Source organism: Vidua chalybeata, chromosome 9 (genome assembly GCF_026979565.1).
Source record: "Vidua chalybeata isolate OUT-0048 chromosome 9, bVidCha1 merged haplotype, whole genome shotgun sequence".
Lineage (NCBI taxonomy): Eukaryota > Metazoa > Chordata > Aves > Passeriformes > Viduidae > Vidua > Vidua chalybeata.
In genome coordinates, this window is record NC_071538.1 from 25,784,193 (window position 1) to 25,804,253 (window position 20,061).

The 20,061-nt window shown below is 39.3% G+C and overlaps 1 protein-coding gene across 2 annotated transcripts in view; it reads left to right on the plus strand.

Annotated features, from left to right (window-relative positions):
• The window catches only part of GPSM2 (G protein signaling modulator 2), a 26,918-nt gene continuing 6,857 nt past the window's right edge, over positions 1–20,061 (plus strand). The window contains exons 1-7 of one of the 2 annotated variants that reach the window (XM_053949839.1): positions 1–128; positions 10,147–10,456; positions 16,329–16,550; positions 17,603–17,738; positions 18,199–18,341; positions 18,842–18,965; positions 19,227–19,342. In XM_053949839.1, the coding sequence (XP_053805814.1) occupies positions 10,395–10,456; positions 16,329–16,550; positions 17,603–17,738; positions 18,199–18,341; positions 18,842–18,965; positions 19,227–19,342 (803 nt within the window). In that variant the 5' untranslated portion in view covers positions 1–128; positions 10,147–10,394. Of the gene's footprint in view, positions 129–411; positions 514–10,146; positions 10,457–16,328; positions 16,551–17,602; positions 17,739–18,198; positions 18,342–18,841; positions 18,966–19,226; positions 19,343–20,061 lie in introns of those variants that run through there. The other variant, XM_053949840.1, reaches the window with a different exon arrangement.

Below are 20,061 nucleotides of genomic sequence, written 5' to 3' on the forward strand. Positions count from 1 at the left end.
CTCGCCGCCCCTCACAGCCCCGCTCGGCCCCGCCGGTCCGGCGCACGCAGTCCCGCCGGCCCCTCGCAGCCCCGCCGGCCCCTCGCAGCCCAGCTGGCCTCCCGTAGCCCCGCCGGCCCGGCACACAGGTGAGCGGTGCGGCGGGGAGCGCTGGGTTCCAGAACGGGGGCTCCGAACGCGGCCCCGGCAGCTGCTGCGGCCCCGAGCGGGGCGGTGTGTGGGCGAATGAAGCGGCGGAGCGGCCCCCTCCGGGCAGCGCTGTGCGAGCCCGGTGCCGTGCGCCGGCAGCCGCCGAGCGCCCTTGGCGAACAAAGGCAGGAGGTGCCCGTGCCCGGCGCGGGTGGGCTCGTGCCACGGTCGCCCTGGGGGCCGGTACCAGCAGGGCTGTGCATCGGGCGGCTTTGGGCGCTTGTGCTAACCAGACAGATAAATAAAAGCATAAGGGCAGGAGCGAAACAGGCTGGTAGATAGAACCGGAACCAAAGCACATGCAAGCACAACGCGAGGAGTGAGGTATACACAGAGCAAGCTCTGAACTCCTCTTCGAGAGTTTGTTAGGCATTGTGTTGTGGCATATCTAAACTCTGATTATACCAAACCTAGTCTCATTTATCTGTATGTTTTGCTAGTGTAGCTCCTGCCCTTCTATTGCTTTTTCACTTTTTAAATGGAGGAGCATAGTAAATCAGAAATTGCTTTCTATCCCTTTATTGATCTGATTGCCAAAGCACACATTTTACCCCACCCTGAAGCTGTGGCCTTTCTTCTGCTTTAGAAGCTTTTTCAGCCTAATGTGCTGTTCCTGTTAAATTCTTGCCAGTGACTGCAGGGCTCATTTATCCTGGGTTGCCATGGAGAGCTGTGCAACCATCTCAGAATTTGGAAGAACATGCTGAGTCTTGCATCTCAAAAAGATGAGTTAAGAGATTCCAGTCCCTGCTTAAATTTTGTCTGGAAACTTTATGCCTCTTTTTTAAGTGATAATTCTATTAGACCTGAAAATGCTAGCAAAAAGACCTCCTCATAATACAGTCCTTCTAAATTTGTCACTTATATATATTTATAGTGTGTTCAAACTAATTTGTAGGCCTGTCCAAGCATTCCTTCTTACTAGTTTAATTAATGGTTAGCAAGTCTTCTGGACTGTGCATCCTTCTTCGGTAGGAAGGACTTTGTACTTCCAGTTACTTCCTTATAAAGCTGGGACAAAACTTACCTGAAATCTAAGACAGCTTCACTGGACTAGAGGAAACCTGTGTGAGTCTTATCAGTTGCTTTATTTAGCATGTTTTTGTTTAAATGCTCTTGTAACTCTTTCAAGCATCTTAAAACTACTTAGGATTGTACATTGCTGCTACTCTTGCTGAAGAATTGCTTCACAAAGTGATGGTTCGAATGTCAAAGCTTTGAAAAGCTTTTTTCTAAAAATAAGTGCTCTTTGTCCACGGCTTTAACTACTGAACATAAAGAGATTCTTTTTTTTTAACATTTATAATTTTTTAGTTTCTCCTTATCTTCCACTTTTAAAATTTAATAGCCAACATATTTCTACTTTTTGTCCTCCAGGTTTATTGTAGCCTTTGTGTAGTCAGTTTCACTTTCCACAACTTAGTCCTGCCCAGATCTGTAACTATAGTCCTGGTTTCAGTAGCTTTTAAGGTTAACGTCTTAATGAAGTTGGTTTTGTTTGAGGAGTGAGCAATCATTTTAAGACTTTCGGAGGGATCAACCTGTTATTGTTAGCACTACTTCTGCAAATAAAAGCAGAGAGAAATACCAGGTACCAGAAAAAAACCTTAAACTTTTCTTTAGCCATTTAGTAGTAAGTCAGCTATACAAGTGATAATCAAATCAAAAAGGAAAAGAAGGTATTATTTTGTGGAAGACCACAGTATTAGGAATGCAAAATACAGGAAAAGCAGAAGTGGAAGGACTGGCAAGAGATGGTCTGAAGCACATACAGTGTTGAACAGATGATTAATGTCAAGTTGCCTCTTGGGACTCAAATTTGGCAGTGTTTGAGGAGTATGTTACTTGTTCATATAATAAAACTTCTTTGTATTATAAGCCTTTTACTAATAGGAAGGAAAGCTTCCATTCAGCTGGGTTACAGGGAATATAAACCACATGTGATTTATAAAGAAGGCTCTCTAAATCTATTACTTCTTCATTATTTCTGTTGCTACACTATTTTTCCTCCCATTGCCATGTTAGTATACTCTTAGGAGTTTTGTTTCTTGCCTGTAGCACTTTGGAGCCTGGACTTTAATTGGTTTGTTAGAGAACAGGTTGTGCTACTGTGACCAATTCTATCAGTGTAATAATGCCTGTACAGAGTGGATAAACTGGCAGTGGGGGCAAAATGGGCTGCAGTCCAGTAGCCATCACACTGATGGAAGAAACTGCATTGAGGAGATTCTGAATAGATTTGCAGCTGCTTCCCAAGTGTTAGAATGAATATGCAAAGCAATTTACAACTTGACACCTCAACAAATACTGTTTTCCTTAAATCTCCATAGGTGATGTGCTATAAATACACTGTACCTATCTGTAAGAAGCAAACAGTACGAAAAAGTAACACATTGTCTTCTCACTGTTGTGAGTGTTCATCCTGCACCACAACTTCTGCAGGTTGTAGCTGTAGACTCACTAGAGAGGATATTAATGGCTGCTGTTAGTACTTGGGAATTGAGGGGCACAGGTGATGCACCAAGCAGTGCTGCTGGCATTAACCTGTCATGGATCATTGCAGCTGTGTAACAGAGGTTCTACAAGAGCTGCATCTGCTCCCTGCAACGTAAAACCTTGCTGGAGTGGTAAGGATTCCTTCCTTATGCTGAATGTCTGCTTTGGCTCTGAATGAGCACCACAGTGCCAACTAGGAATTTTGAAACAGCAGCTATATTGCTTCACTGAAATTGTTACTGTGTCTTACTGCCAGTGATTCTAAGGATTATTGTTTTTTTTTAAAATTTAATTTATAGAATCTTAAGGTAACTTCTTCCATTTCTTTGTAAGATGCTTGTCCAGTGTTTGTCTTCTTTCTTTTACATACCAGGATCTCTTTTTAAGAGATTTCATAGGCTAAGAAGGAGCTAAGCTAGGCGGAACATTTTATTGGAGAGATTTGCGATCAACTTGCTCTATCAGCTTAAGTGCAAATAGCCAGCCTTTTGTGCTGAACCCTTCCTGTGTGGAGTTCTTTCACACTGGATAACATGCTCCAGTTCCCAAACTGAAGGTAGCCGAGTGTCTCGTTGCCTGGGAGAGGCCTGTATATGTTCATTTGCATGATGAGATTGTCCCAAAGGAGCAGGGTTCAAATCTACCTTCAGAACTTGGTAACAAAACTGTTACTGATTTATTGGGAATGATTTCAACTTACGCTGTGAATAAAAGGATCACATACTGCTTTGTTGTGAACTGTAATTGCAATCTGTTGTGGCTTTTGTGCACTTAAAGTGCTAGAATGCAAATCTTATCCCCAGTTGTGGGAGATGTTGGAAAGAAGGCAGCACAATATTTGTTTTCAGTCTGTGAATGACAATTTGTAAATAAACTTGGATCTGGTTCTGATAAAAAAATAAGAAAAGAAAAAAAGATAAGGAATACTAATACCTTGATGTAGCAAATATGTGGAAAAATTCTGACCTGTTTTGACTGTGACCTTATTCTGCATTGTTCTTGTATCTGAAATCTTAATTTTGCTGCATGTAGTTTTCAGTTGCCTGCTTAGTTTTATGATGGGCATATTAGTTACATTTTGCTGGCACTTCTTGTTCTCCTTTCTTATTTTATTGTAGTGTGGGATTCCCCTAATTCAGGATTTAAATAGATGGCTTATATTAACTATCTGCAAGAGTGTTTGTATAATAAAAATACTTGTGGTTTCTTGTGTTAACTGCACTGGGTTCTTTAGCCTGCACACTGGACAGTAATTATGTACATTCGGTAGCAAGCTGTTTGCCAGTTAAATACTGGTTCTCTTAGAAAAAGAAGGGGAAAAGGAATAAGCAGGATATACAGAGTTTGAAAGGCTTGGCATGTTGCAGACCTTTAGCATTACTTAAAGCCCCAAACACTCCATTCAGCTAGGTACTCGACAAACAGAGGAAAAATCCTCCTCCTAATCCACAGAATAGGTGGAAAGTACATACAGGAAATGCCAGAGGGCAGGTGGAAATGCTCCCGCATTAAAGGCTTGTGTTTGCCTTTAACAGAGTGAGTGCGGTGTGAGCCAGGGCATCCTGCAGCTATGCCAGAGGTGGGAGTGCAGGAGTTAACCTGTGAAATGAAGGAGCTGAACCTTCTCTTACCTGTGTTTAGAACCTACCACGAGCAGGGTCTGTTGGGTTTAGGCAACCAGTAAAATAAAGAAAACCCCAAACAAAAATTTGTACAAACAGAGTGATAAATATCTCTATTGTTATCGTGTCTGTCATAATGCAGGGCCACATTAGCAATTAGGTGATGGGATGTTGGACTCTGCTCTGGAGCTGTGTTCCTCTAGTTGTCAAATCCATAATTTCATTCCCAGCTGTGGATGTTTGAGCATTTTGCTCATTTGAGCAAAATTTGTCTCAGAAATTCTTGATGCCTATCATTGTTGTGGGGGGTTTGTCTTTTTAAAATTAATTTTAAAATGGAGATGAGTGTCTCATTGCTAGGATGGTTTTAAAGGGCTTTTTTTTTTTTTAATACCAATAGAGCTAGTGTGATTTATATCCTGTAAAGTAGTTTTGGGGTTTTATGCAATATTTTCCTTATCCTGTTTCATACAGTTATTAATATTTTCAATAAAACTATTTTGTGTACCTACTTGGGATTCTTTGGGACTGTTCTGGGGATCCTTGTTCTCCTTTGTCAGTAAGGGGTTTCTCTTCCTGTAGTCCTTATTATGACTAAATTAGAGTTAATTGATGAGTAAATTTAAATAATTGGACAGAAACCCTTTTTTGATTTGGGTTTATGTACAATGCTAGAAAGAAATTAGGGAGAGGAATGAAGAAAAGACTCAGATTGCTCAGGAGTTTGTGACAGACAATGATAGCATTTCTGTAACTACTCATTTTGCAATTATTTTAAGTTTTTGAGGAGAGTTGTGAGAATCTGAACTTTTATTATTGGTATTTTTCTGGTCTTTTATAACCTTTTGTGCTTCTGTTGACCATCTGGAAAGACTGCTGGTTACTGAAGTCATTAGGTCTTGGGCATTAAGTGGCTAAAAAGGGAGATGGAATAATTTCAGAGCTAACAGAGTCAAGTTTCCCTCCCTCATTCTAGTAATTCTTTTCTTTCGATTCGCAAAAGGCGGTTAGCTCTGCATCTGTCAGTTCTGGTTACAAATGCCTGGCTAGCCTTATGCTCTCAGTTACAATTTGGTGATTCTCTTTCTATCAAGGAAATGATGGTTTCCTATATAAAAGATAGCTCTGTGAATGTCATTTGGGCAAAAGAGAGTAGCCCTCATATTCCATTTTCTGTTGGAATAAGTGAAATTCCAGGCTTGTGGAGCAGTGGGTTGATAGGGTCACAAGTCAACATCACCTCTGGGCCAAAGCCAGTGCAATACCCACCTCTTCCAGCCATTTCAGGGCTGTTTGCAATATTCAGCAATGTGTCTAAGATTTGTGTGGGCCCATATTTATAAATCAGCATGGTAAATATAGGTGGGGTGGAGGAGGAAGCATCTGAACCAAGAACATGAGATAGTGGTTTAATTTATTTGCAGCTTGCCTGATGAGCCTGGTGGTATAGGATGTTTAGGTGGGGTATTTGCCATGCTCTGCAGTGGTACAGGCTCTGCAGCACGAGCTCTGTCACTCACACCTGGGAGGAGCAGCTCAGGAGCTGTTTATGAACTTCAGCTTTCCTCTTCTGTCCATTAATGTGTGATGTGAGCGGCAAAGTGGCTTGCATGCTGCTAAGCCAGTCCTATAAAAGAATCCCTGTGGTTTATTCTGGGGTTTTCTGCTGACAGAGAAATCCATCAGGAGACAAAGGCAGTATTTCAGAGCAGGTATTGCTCCACATCATCATGATCCTGAATAAAACCTCAAATTCACCTCATCGGTGAAGGTGGTTTCTATGTGCACTCAGCTAATCAGCTGTTGAACAGCTGTCAGAAGTGGTACAGAGAGGAGTTTAAGTTGCCAAGAATAACCACAGTGGTCTTAGTACAGTTGTTTCTTGTATTTGCAGGATCCATTCTCATGACAGTCACTTGTATTGTGCTCAAGGTTTGGAAAAATTAGCTTTTCCCCAGCATGGCACACATTTACTTAAAGGCTCATTCACAGGGGAATATATATGATATTTATATATAATATATATATATATGTAGAAATGCTACTGATGATGCTGTTTACTATGTTAGTAGTAACTACAATATTACACTTGATGTGAAATTTTAAGGCTTTTTGGTGGCTTATTTTAGGCTTATTCATTAATTCAGGTAAATTTTTAAAATATCCTTGAACAGCATTGAAGACTAAAATAGAGAACGCTTTACTTCTGAGTGTTCCTTGTGCTATTTGTATTTATATGCTCTTTTATATTTTGAAGGTCTGAAGCCAAGCTGATCTCTGTATTTCAGTAATCAGACTCTTGGTATATTTTTATTGTTGTGTAGTCTGGTTCTTCATTCACAGGGTATGCAAAGCTCTGTTTTGTTTTTAGATGATCCAGTTCAAGCTTTTAATTTTTTTTCTTTTTTTTTTTCTCATACCCATTCTGTAGCATCTTTCTGAAAGGAAATTCAAACTTAGTTCCCTACTGGGAAAATTTGTCTTAATCTTGAAAGAAGTCGTCTTTGTCACTAGTTTTTCTCAGGAAATGCAATTTGTGCAGTAGATCTGCCTTTATCTGTACTTTCCTTTAGTAGCTTTTGAATCTCTCTGTCGGTGATGACTTCATTTGGCAGATGCTCCTTTCCCACAGATTTGTAAGGAATAGCAGATGGGGAGAGAAGGCATCACTTGATCATCTCCTTTAGGGAAAGGCAGAAGGAACGGAACTGTTGGATAATCCACCAGCCCCCAAGTGACTGGTCTGTCAGCTGTCCAGCCCTGTGACTGCATCAGCAAAGCAAATCCAACTTTTGACCATCTGACAAGCTCCAAAAGGGAAGGTGTGGGTTGAGGAAAGGAGCAAATGAAGCTGCTTGAAGTGTACCATTTTGAGGTGATGAAGGAGAACAAAACCATCTTCTCCAACTGTTTTGTGATTATTAGTTCTGTGTACTGCAAATAAATCTCAACATTGGCTTTCTGTTGCTTGCTGATGAATTTTCACCTGTGCAGAAATACAGTTTTCTGGCAAAATGAAATGAGAAAATCTATTGTAGACATTCAGTGTGACTAAGAATTGCAAACTGATTAAACTCATTGTCCACCACTGAGATAAAATTTATAGTATGTAATCAAATCATTGCTGAAATCGAAAATGCCTTAAAAGGTGAAACACCTGTCTGGAAGCTGTGATAACTAGAACTACTAGCTTGCATACAGGCTTTGGAGAAAGAAATAGCAACTTTTGTTTTATCACTGTCAGGAACTTGAAACATACTGATAAGAATTAAAAACAGGGGGGGCTTGGTTTCTTCTGTAATTTTTCTTGAGAGAGAGTGAGCCTTATTCCAGTCTTAGCATTTGTATCACTGATTCCTTGCAGGGATGTTAATGGAAGGTTGAGACATACTTTCATCATGCAAACCCCATCTATATTCATATAGCTTCTATATAAATCTGTGATTTAATAGGGAAAAAAAAGTGACTTTCTGCATGCAATAAGCACATTTTTTTAGATAGAGCATTTAATCGAGGCAAATTGGCCTTTTATCAATGGTTTAATTGAATATGCTTTAGCTGTTTATAGCCAGGGTGAGTAATTCCTAACCATTATCTGCTAATAAAGAATTGATACAGTGCATGTTTTGCCTACTGTGGGCTATGAAGGGCTGCTACATTTGATTGCCCAACCTCTCCCTTGCTTCATTTGATTTGGAGGCGGTGAGGCTGATGTTTGTTTCTGTTTCGGTATCAAACAACTGTGTAATCAGTAACACCAGTTTAATTAATGTAACACCAGTTTAATTTCCCTCTTCTGAAGGAGACCCAGTCTTTTCTCTGTGGGCTTTTTGCTGCTACTTCGAAATAACAGAAACCCTTAGGACTTCCTGTATTTAGTAAAATTGTGCATTTAAAGGTTGTATATACCACTTGAAGTGTTTGACTTCCATCTCCTGCGTTTTGCATTCCCCACTCTAATGAATGTGATTTAGGTTTGGTTACTGATGACACGTTGGCATGGCTGAAGGCGTAATTGACATCCTAATGACTTATGCGTGAAGAAGCCAGGTATGAAGAGCAGACCCAGTAATTTTGGTTGGATCTGTGATGATGATGTGTTGGCCAATGTAGGTGTGTCTGTATCACCCTCCCAAGACTAGGAATGTGCTGTATGGCCAGTAGGGAGGGGAAAAAACAGGAGTAATGGTTCCAGCTCTTGGTGGCATCAGTCAGACAATGAGGACAGATGTGTAGCTCAAATATAGTGAAGCTATAAACACTTGATGTAAAATGAACTGCTAAAAATAACTGAAATTTTAAACAAACAGAGAATGTTCTGATGTACTTTTAAACATAACTTTTTTTTTTAAATAAAGTTGGCTTTTTATTTTTTAAAAAATAGCTTTAAAAATTATTCAGTTAATTACCATTACAGTACAAATATACAAAGAAATTACCACAGTCATCATTTTGTGATCTGTGGAGGTTGCCAGAGTACACACTTTTACTTAGCGGTGCGTTCCTCTGTGGAAGAGAACTTCCAAATCCCTTGGATTTGCTGAGCAGCAGGAGTGCTGGAGGGTTGCTGTAGACTGGGTGGCTTAGGGCCATCTGCCTGAATGAGTTACCTGAGCTGAGGCTGGACAGACTTCCGCAGAGTGAATACCTGGAGCACAGCCTGCCCAGTGTGTGGGCTGCAGTGCTATTGTAACCTGTGGGTGTCACGCTTCATAATTGCAAAAATACACCCACACCCTCTTGTTGATGCCAAATAATTCTAGTGATGAGCATGGAAGGGCAAAATACTTGTTTAATTGGAAGAATGTGGATAGTCTGTTTGAGGGTTGCTGTCAAGGTAGAGTAGGATGGGAAGTATGAATCTTCACAGCTGGGACTTGATAAAACTAATGAGAGGAAAAGGCATGGGCTATATCAACAATTAAATATACAGGTTTACATATTCTTCTGATGACAGCTTTGAGTCTGAGCTCTGTTCCTGTCTTTCTGACACCTCTGCAGTCTCTTGATGAAATATGCATTTGTGAATTACATAACTCTATATTTATTTACAAAGGAAGGTAATATTAGTACTGAGGCATAAATATGTCACTGTCTCTACTAAAAATATCTTTAAAAGTGGGTAAACTTTTGATTACAGGGTTTCTTTTCTGTTAATTTTTCCCAGCCAGCCCAAACATGTCCAATATTTGTATGCTGGATTCTGCAGTCCCTTTGAAGCAGAGTTTGGAGCTCATATTGCAGTGCTGTGGAATTTTTGAATAGGAAGCCAGTGTTAACACCAGTTGCCCTCCAAACTCCCACACTCCCTTTTTCTTTTGGGAGGAGAGACAAGAAAAGCGAATGTAGAGCTTAAACCTTTGCTGGCTGCTGTGCTTACAGTATTCCAGGTGGGACAATCTCCAGAGTGGATGATCTGCAGATGGGATTGTGCCCACAGTCTGACTGCTGTGGGCCTTCAGCTGATGATCAGGCTTTCAGCAGCAGTGTTTACATGTAAAGCACTTTGTGATCTGTTCTGTATTATGCCTTTCATTCTGTAGTTTTCATCCTTTAAGGTTTCTGCCTGAAACTTCATGAGGCCAGAAAATACTAACAAGGGTAAACTCTTCAAAGTCTCCAAGAGAAGAGAGTGTTGGTTTTTGTTAAACCTCTTTGGCTTTCTCACTTGCCTACAGGAATTGCCATGTCTGTGTAGAAGGCTTTGGCTCTGCCTTTAAGTTCTTGAATGACGTTTCCTGCTTTGTAGGAGCAGTGTTATGCTTTTACATCAGCTGCAAATGCTGATGAGTTATTAACCATGAGACTTCAAGCCAAGCATCTTGTGTTCCCTTTGCAGAACCGTGGCTGAATGGAGCTTAAAGGGCCACAGATGAAAGAACATGAACATTTCTGAAGGTGTGAGATGTCTGGCAGTGATCTACTTACCTCAGTAATAAAGAAGAGTTTTTCTACAGGAGCTTAGGATATCTTTACTCCAGCTTCTTAATATACTAACTGGAATGGTGCTCTGACAACAATTCCCCATAATAAAGCACTTACCCTACTACAGAACAATATTTCTTTCTCTACTGATAATGTAACTCAATGGCGGAAAATAATGTTTTGATAAGCATGCCTGAAGATCGTTCCTTTCACGTGCGATACAGGTAAGACTCTGGTAATTTTGCTGTAAATGAATAAGTGCTGTTAATAATAGAAAGCTAAAGAAGTTGCAACAAATAGCTTGATATCTCTGCTAGTAGTGTTATTGAAATTTAGAATTAAACCCATTTTTTCTTGATTTTTGAACGATGAAAATTCACTTTTGCTATGTAGCAGATTATATTAGTATGATTAAATGATTGTATAGTACTGGAACTTGCATGGTAGCAGAATAATACATTATTGCCTGTACTTCTTTGTATTTGGGGTAGAATGATATGAAGTATGGTGTATGGTGCCTGCAGGGTAATAGCTGCTCCCTCTTGTAGCTGTTGTGCTGCCTATGCAAATTGCTGCGTTTTGTCTGCTAAAGTTCTCTGTATTTGGCCCATTATTGTTTTGGTGAACGACGAGATATTTTCCTTGCTTAAAGTGAAGAGGTTTGATTGATAGATGGAAACTGCCTTGGTGCCTTGCACTCAGAAGTACTGTTCTTACAAGTGAAGAGGATATGGGATTTCCCTTCTGAGAACTTTTTATAATTTTTCTTCTGAATGCCCTTTACAGACATGGGACAATCAATGTGTTAGCATTTCAGACTCGCTCTAATGGAGCTGAACTACAGGAGCATTGTGTAGTGCATGGTGTTTGGAAGGGTAAATCTTGCAGTTCATTCAATAGGAAGGGACACTGGAAGACTGAAATGATTGTTTAAAAAGAAATAAAAAATGTGGTTCTTGTCTGCTCCCCCCACCCCTACCCTGATCATCCTTTCTTTGGAGGCCTTTTCCTTTCTAGCTAACAGCAATAAGGCTGTTAACCTGTATTTGTAGGACAGCACATGCTATGGCTTAAAATTAAACCTTTCAACCTTCTGACAATGTTAGATTGTTGTTGGAGTGGCCTTCTCTTCCATTTCATAGAAGAGAAGTCCTTCATTTCATTTCATGCAAGTCCAGTGTCCTGGGTGGCAGTGCAGCCAGCTGGAGAAGCTGTTTCATGGTCAGTAAGGAGAAAAATTAGCAAATAAGCTGTAATTTACTGTTTTCTCTCTTTATTTGGCTAAAATCTTTATCCTGTGGCTTTGACCCTAAGTGTGTAAGCATGATAACTCTGTGCTGTTTCCTGAAGGGACCCACTTCCCAGCATTCCTCCACCACATTTCCCCATGCTGGTGCTCTTGGTCCTCCCCAGACAATTGCAGAACCTCCTTGCTCACTCTTTAATAAAAGCTGGAGCTGTTCAGGGTACTATTACAGAAGTAAATGGATGAAAAATGTGTCATGGCCAATTGACTGGTTTAAACTGACAAGCTAAAAAAAGCCTAAAAAATTTGTCAAGTGCAGTCAGGGCACAATGTCTTCTTGTTTTATGCTGTATTTCAGTACAGGTTTGAATGAGACCAATTAAAAATATCAACAACAACAATATTCATGACCTTCTTAAACTTTTCTGCAAGAACTATAATCTGATTCACATTTAAAAACCATGATGGCAAAGTACTTTTAATTTAAAAACATATTAAACTTGACTTTGAGAAACTAAGGATTAATTCAGTATATGACCTGGAATTTTATATTTATAGCTGTAGTTTGGAAATATTTTATTTTGTTGGAGTTTAAAATTTAGTGCAGGAAATAAAAGGTCATAAATTACTGGGGATGGAGTTATCAGTTTTTAAAAAAAATTACTTGCAGGTGTTATCCCTGGCTTTTTTGGCTGTGACTGCTCTTTCCTTTCTTCTGGTGTTCCATTAGAACTGATTTTAAAGAAGTTGAAGCCCACTCCAAAGGAAAGGCTTTACTGTGGGTCTGTTTGACTGTGCAAGTGTTTCTCCCCACAGTAGTTCATCAGTATCACTTTTGCAGTTATAAAAATGCTTATGGTGGTAGAAGGAGATTTTTGTTGTTGTTGTTTAGTGACTGAAAATAAAATGTTAATGTTACTTGATTTGTATGACTAAATGATCTGTAGGGTGAATGTTTGTAGAACTTGCTTCTTTTGGCCTGCTAAATTCATACACCAAAAACTTGTAACTGCTTTTATCTTGACTGGAGCAAAAGAAGACAGAATTCAGGTGTGTGGTTTCTTTGTGTGTGAGTTGTTTGTTTCTAACCTCACCATCAGGCATAGTTTGACAGCAGCAATGCTGCAGTGGAGCTGTGTGCAGTGGTCGCTGTGGAGGCTTCTGCTCACGAGGAGAAGCCGAGAGTAAGGGCAGGAGTCAGGAATGGTATGTCAGCTTTATTACAGGATGCTGGGGCATTAGTGATGCTGTGTATCTGAACTAAAGAGATGTCATGAGGGTTGTTTTGTCTCTAGGTGTGTTATCTGTACCAACATGTTTCATGGCAAATTGATGACAGCTGTGTTCCCCCTCAAAAGCAAAAAGCCCTCTTAGTGGGAATTGAACTAAGTAAAACTAAATTGTGTTTAGAGATTGCAGTAATCAGTGAGTGTTACTACCTTCCTCCACTGACTTAATTCTTACCACTTTTCTTGTCCTTATTGTGAGATGAGAACAGCTGAAGGGTGGGAGACAAAAACAAGGAGGCAATATGCTTAGGGTTTATATTCATAGAAATAATAAAGGTTTAAAATAAAATATGAAAAAGGTCAGAGAAGAAGGCGGGGGAGGGAAGAAGAAAAGACAAAATCCTGGGGAGCCAGGCAGGAGGAAAAGCTTTGAGGGCCAGATAAGGATGAGACAGTTTTACAAAGGAGAAATTATTGAGGAGATGCCAGGCAGCTATAGACATGATAACAAAATGAAGCCCTGTGTGAGCATTTTCAAGTAACATCTGAGAGAATGCTATTCTGTTCAGCAGGAACAGAATTGCCTTAGAAGTGCACAGATGAATGGGGCTTGTTCTCATCTCCTCTCTGCAGATACATTGAATCTCTTGTTTGGCCACTGGGTGTTGAGTAAATAATTCAATTCAGCCCAGGGAACAGAGAATGTAATGTCATATTCTCCTTGTAACTATTTAATGACTTCCTAAAACATTGATAACCTGGCCCTGTCTAGTCTAACAAAGTGCTATTTAACCATTGGTAGTGACAGGTGGAGAACATCTATGTAAATACTAAAAAACCCCACCAAAAAAAAAAAAAAAAAAAAAAAAAAAAAAAAAAAAAAAAAAAAAAAGTAAAGGCGTTAATTTACATAAGAGTCCTTTAAGTACTAGAGGGGAGAAAAAAAAACCAAATATAAACCAAAACCAAACGTCTTCTGAATCCAGCTTTGGTACTTGATGGAAAAGCCTCGGAAACTTTTAAAATAACTGAGTGATTTCATAGCTCTTATATAACCTGAATAAAATATTGAGTGCAGACAACTGTGGAAATAAATATTTAATTTTCTCTGTTCTATTTTAGTATAGCTTATTTAGATTTTGAAATGGTAGGTCAGAAGAAATGGATCCAGATAGAATTAAAACTTTAATTTGCTGTACGGATTCTAGCAACCTGTTAACACAACCTCTCAAGAGTTGTGTCATTTTTGCATTCTTTTTTTACTCAAGCAATTTTTAATTCCCATTTTCATTTACTTCCTGTAATTCTGGTTGAATTTAAACACTCTGTAATAACAGCTGATTTTCATCAGTCTGAGTATAAGCCATTTGCTTCTTAGTTGTGTTCTGTGTGAAAGATCCCATGTCTTTCATTTTTATAAGTTATACTAAATCTACGGTTGCAAAGTCAAATGACTGTATTTCAAATTTCCTGATGAAATGGTAATACTGCCTTGGCATTTGGCATTTTTTGGTGTAGTGTGAAATTAGACGAATGCAGTTTCTCAGGGGGGCACTCTGATATTGCCCTTGTACATTTTTAAATTGCCTTTTCTTCACTGATTATGTGGCTGATGCATCACAGGTAAAAAAAATATTTTTTTTAATGGAATAAATTCACTTATGAAGCAGAGTCCATTGTAGCATTTTCAGTGTTATGTCACACACATTTTGCTGGAAGTTCTGCTCTTTTTAGCCATTCAAGCAAGAATCCAAAGAGTGTGGCTGTGTAATGGTCCAAATCTCTGCACTGAGAAGCACCATATTTTCTGGCTGTCATTCTAATTGGACATGTCAGTTAACATGAGGTGCCCGGAGAGAACCTCTTTGGATAGGATTAAGATTACCCAATGAAGTGTTTTAAGTCTTAAACCTTCAGTTGCTGATGGTGTAATCATTTCTGCCTTGTACTTAATTGTACTTAATCATTTCTGCCTTCTTCTGTCTTACATTCGACACATGCACAATGTCATGAGAGCCAGGTGGTGTGTTGTAGCTAATAGGAATGCTCTAACTTCTCTGAGAAGGGTTTGCAAACCTAAAAATACTGCATGTGTTATGGATATCCAGCCTGGAAAGTTGGGCTTGGCAAGAACTTCATGCTGGAGTTATCTTTTGCTGTCAGCATCTTTAGCAACTACCAAACAGACAGTGCATTTGGTTGCAAAAGTTAAACATGTCAGTCATCTCACTGTGCTTAAGTTGTGGCATGTCGAAGACCAGCAGGTATGGTAGTATTTTGTGTTTTGTGTTGTACTTGTGATCCCAATTCTTCTATATCTTTTGGAAGTAATTAGATTTTTCAAAAATATTTTCTTCCTGTTCAGATTTGAGTAGAAGTTTGTATAATCAATTTTTTCTAGTTTAAGAAAATTAAGAAATGTATTGCAGGTATGTTAAAAACTTCATCACTATGTCATGTCAGAACAGGTGACATCTGGTATTTCTACTAAAATAACTTCTGCAAAAGCCAGCATTTGATTGTCCACTCTTTGGCAATGTTAGCATATACTTTTCCAACAATTACAGACTGTCTCTTCCTGGGTTTTTGTTTTGAAAAAAATATTTTAAAAAATAAAATGCTGACATTTTTGCAAGCTTTTTAAAATGCATGTATCCTGAAAAAGCTGGAGAACCATACTGCTTCAAGATTGAGACCTGGAGCTGTTGTCTTTCTCATCTTACTCTCCCCTGCCTCCCTTGCAACTCAGAAACAGAAAGCAGGAAATGTTTGGGTAAAATTGTTAGCACTTACTGAAATGTTATGTTTTGTACTCCTGAGCTCACAGAGGCAAAAATGCACGTGAATGCCACTGTAGTTTTCTATCAGCTCTTTGTTCATGTTCAAAATGTAATAGTCTACTAATTCATTCATGACTGCTGTATTTTGTACATGTATAATTGCACAATTACTTGTTCATTAAAAAAAAGTTCCAGTGGGTTCTGGAATAATGTTGTATCAGTGAAGCAACTTGAATTGACATACATTTTGTCATTAATTGAATCTAGATATTTTTTCTTACAGTGAGAATTTTCATAGCAGTGCTAATATAAGAAATTAAGTGCCAAGGAGTATTGCAGAGGAAGCAGCTTGAGGAAAATTAGTCAGTCTTTGATACATAGAATATTCTAATATAATTTTTTTCCTGTGAATCATTTTGCAGATTACTATGGCATCACCCTAAAAATCTGAAGTGCTTCCATTTGTCAGAATCAGTATTTGTCAGTAATAGCTTGATTTCTAGGTAACTTTTCTGAAATTATCTAGATGGTGAAAACTGTTTTTGAACCCTTTGGGTGCTCCCTGTAGACAAAGCAGTGTTCGGTTTCCTCTGAGACTGGAAAAAATAAGAAATTCCAGCTGTTTGTTCAAATGTTATTTTGCTCCTCACCATCGAAGCTGTAATTTCCATTTCAGCCTTAGTTTTTGTAATACTCTAAAGCAAAGCTTCTTGGTGTAGTGTGGTGCTGATTCCATCTCCTAAACAGAGGCCCTCTGAGTAAAATAATGCCTTGTTCGGAGCTCAGGTGCTGGACAGTGTGGCATTTGGAGTGACTGTTGGCCTTTTTGTCACGGGTGCAGGATGGAGGCTTCCTGCCTGGAGCTGGCTCTGGAAGGCGAGCGCCTGTGCAAGGCAGGAGATTGCCGGGCTGGAGTGTCTTTCTTTGAAGCAGCTGTCCAGGTTGGAACTGAAGATTTACGAACCCTGAGTGCTATTTACAGCCAGCTGGGCAATGCCTATTTCTACCTGCAGGAATATGCAAAGGCCTTGGAATACCATCACCATGATTTAACTCTTGCAAGGTAATTGTTCTCCATGTCATCCCATTCTGGGAGATACGAGCAGCTCTTCATTGTCCTGCCAAACCCTGCTATTAATACTGGCTAATGAGTGAATGTGGTGGTGGCAGAGGGCTGGGGGGCCTGGCAGGTCACTTGGGTGCCCTCTAACCTGGCAGCTAATACTTGGTCTAGCAGCATAATCCTAGAACTGACCGAGGCCTCACCAGGTTTCTGGATAATTAAATGGCTGCTTTAAATCCACCCTTTCTTTACCCTTTTGCGTTTCTAAAACTCAGTGTTTCTAGTTCTCCATATTGTTAAGCTGCTCTCTTGTTTACTAGACAGAACTCCTTAATGTTTATCTGTGTAAAACTCGTAATCCTAAAACCCTATCCCTTTCATATTCTATTTATGTATCTGACTTTTACTGATTTGTTTAGATCCAATAAAAGACCCAGGCATATAATATACTTAACCTCAGTTTAGGCATAAATCTATTCTTCCCCCTGCTGTACTCTGCTCCTGTGCAGTGACCTTGGGGCATTTGTTTTGTTGTGCTGTCCCTCAGGTATGACAGTCTGAGTGGTTCAGTGGCAGTCTCTTGTCTTAGTCTCATTTAAAATCTAGAAATGAAGTAGTGCCTCGAGCTCCAGAGGAGACTGTAAGTCTTAAACCTTACAATTAAGTGTCTTCTTAAGTTAAAGATTTTTACTTAAAAGGAGATGGTCAAGTAAAACACAAATGCAGTTAAACCTCTCTTTCTAATGCTGGGACTGTCTTTCTAAATAATCTTTAAGAATTTTCTCTCTATTCTCTTCTTAAAAGATGTGAAGTTAAAAAATAAATGTTAAGCAGATAATCAATACCATGAATGCCAGCAGCTGGCAAACAGCACTGACAGATGTCTGTAACCACAGACTGAACAATGTTTGAGTGCATTTCAGATATCAAATGAACTGAACACATACACATTTACATAGTTGTGGCCTCTTTCATAAATTCATGTAATTCACTACCATACATTAGTTTAAATGACACATTGTTTTCTGGGTACTTAATTGCTGCAATTTTAGGACAATTGGAGATCTACTGGGAGAAGCTAAAGCTAGTGGGAACCTGGGCAACACCTTAAAGGTACTTGGGAATTTTGAAGAAGCTATCGTTTGCTGTCAGAGACATCTGGATATTTCCAGAGAACTTAATGATAAGGTAAGAATTGTGCAGGAATTTGAAATTTGGATGTAAAGTGCTAACACACATTCCTGAACCCTATGATACTGGTAAGGAACGTGCACCTTTCAGAGGGAAATAGTGAATATTCAATTATTTCTTCTAGGCAGTATGAATTATTAGTTGGAATACAGTTGTTTGTACCTGGAAGACTATAGGTCCAGGTTAATACTACCCTATTTTGTGGCAGTTTTGTTTAATTTCATTTTTAATGGTAATTTACCTCAAGAATGTATCTTGCTCTTCAAAAAGAAGTAGTATGCAAAACAATTGGATTGAGGTCTATGACTGGGTAGGTGATAACATGTTCAGAATGGTTAGGGTGTGTATTGACAAGTAATTAAGGAACTTTTTCCCATCTGTGCACTGAACAAATAGTTGTTGTGACAGAAGAGCTTGAAGCATGAAATTTTAATGCCTTCTTTTACTTCTGGTTCAGGTTGGAGAAGCAAGAGCACTGTATAATCTGGGAAATGTATATCACTCTAAAGGGAAAAATGTAGCTAATGCTGGGACTCATGATCCAGGGGAACTTCCAGATGATGTGAAAAATGCTTTACAGAAAGCTGCAAAGTATTATGAGTAAGTAGTAGCTTTATGTGTTGGGGGCTGGGGGGAAGTGATCATGTAGTTCATTAGGATGCGGGAGATCTGCAGTGCCATGAGCTAAACTATGGAATGCTTCTCTGCAGAACTGAGGTACCTGTCAGTTCGGTTTTTTCAACAAGACAGTGCACTGGTTTTTATCATGCCCTCACTTGTACTGTACCTGACAACCCTTAGTTAGAAACCAGCAGAACTCTTCAAACCAGGCTGAGACAACAGGACCTTGTTATACCTGTGTGTGTAACAAGAGGGGAGCACACTGGCTTGAGTAAGAATGCAGTGGAGTTTGGTATCTTATAGAAAGTATTTCTTACTCAGATTCATGGTTACTTAAAGGCCATTAAAATAGGCCAAAGTAGAATATTTCTGTCTTTTCCTTTATATAATAATTTTTAAAATTAGTATTTAAATTACTGTGAGAAAAAACCAAACCTTTTAAAAGTCACTATTCTGTTTCTCACTCTCCTCCAAAACAGGGAAAACCTGTCAATAGTAACAGAGCTGGGTGACAGAGCAGCACAAGGACGTGCCTTTGGAAATCTGGGAAACACACACTATCTTCTGGGCAACTTCAGGAGTGCAGTTTTAGCCCATGAACAGGTACAACAATATGCTAGTAATGAATTCTGTCCTAGCAGAATATCAGGTTGCTCCTGACCTTTAGTACACGTGTTGTGTTGGATCTTGTTGCAAGCTTTTTAATGCAGGTTTTAAATCTTAATGGCAAGAACTTCAAGTTTGGCTGTTCTTATAAAGCATTCTTGACCTAAAGATTGCAATTTTTTAATGCATTTCTGCATGCAAATGTATGTTACAAAGCATAAAGTGGAGTAACTAATGCAGTTGTTTCACATTTTTAAGCGTCTCCTAATTGCAAAAGAATTTGGTGATAGATCAGCAGAAAGAAGAGCTTACAGCAACCTTGGAAATGCCTACATATTCCTGGGGGAGTTTGAAACTGCTGCTGAATACTACAGGTGAGTGACTGCTGATAAATGCAATTTATATCTCTTGTACAGTTTACTTCTGTTGTGCCTGATACCATAGCTTACTGTGGAACAGCCATTGCTTCAACATATACTTGAGGAAAATTTCCATTTGTTTAGCAAAGAAATTTTCCCTTTGTTGTTTAACTATTCTGGTTCTTTTAAGGGAGGGCAGCATTAATGGTTTTTATTTTTTTTAACTCTTTTGCTACTTTAAATTGTTTCTTTGCAGTGCTGTAGACAGACAGCTTTCATTGCTAGGCATTTATTCCCATTATTCTAGAAGCAGGCATTACTGTCTCAGTAACTTAGTGAGTTCTGGAATGATGTGAGTAGCTTTCCTACCCTGAGATGGGTGGCTGCCTCAGGTGTGCTCACCAGCTGAGAGAGCTGGTGTACAGCAACATCAATTTACATCTTTAGTCTGTATTCTCAAGCCAGACTTGTCTTCATCTCTGCACCACTAAGCAGTTGCTGCTGTACCTGGGAAAATAAAAGCTTGGCTATACAGCTATACCATAAAATACAGTTTAGATGTTCTTAGCATCTGACTGGGATGTCAGAGCTCATCTGTTCTTAGGGAGAAAAGCCTCAGTACTGAGCAGATCCCTCTGAGCACACAAATTCTTCTTGCCCAGTACAGCTCCGCTGGCTTGGTGAGTACAGGCCTGTCCTGCTCGTGCTGATGGGAAAGTAGGTATTGTAACACT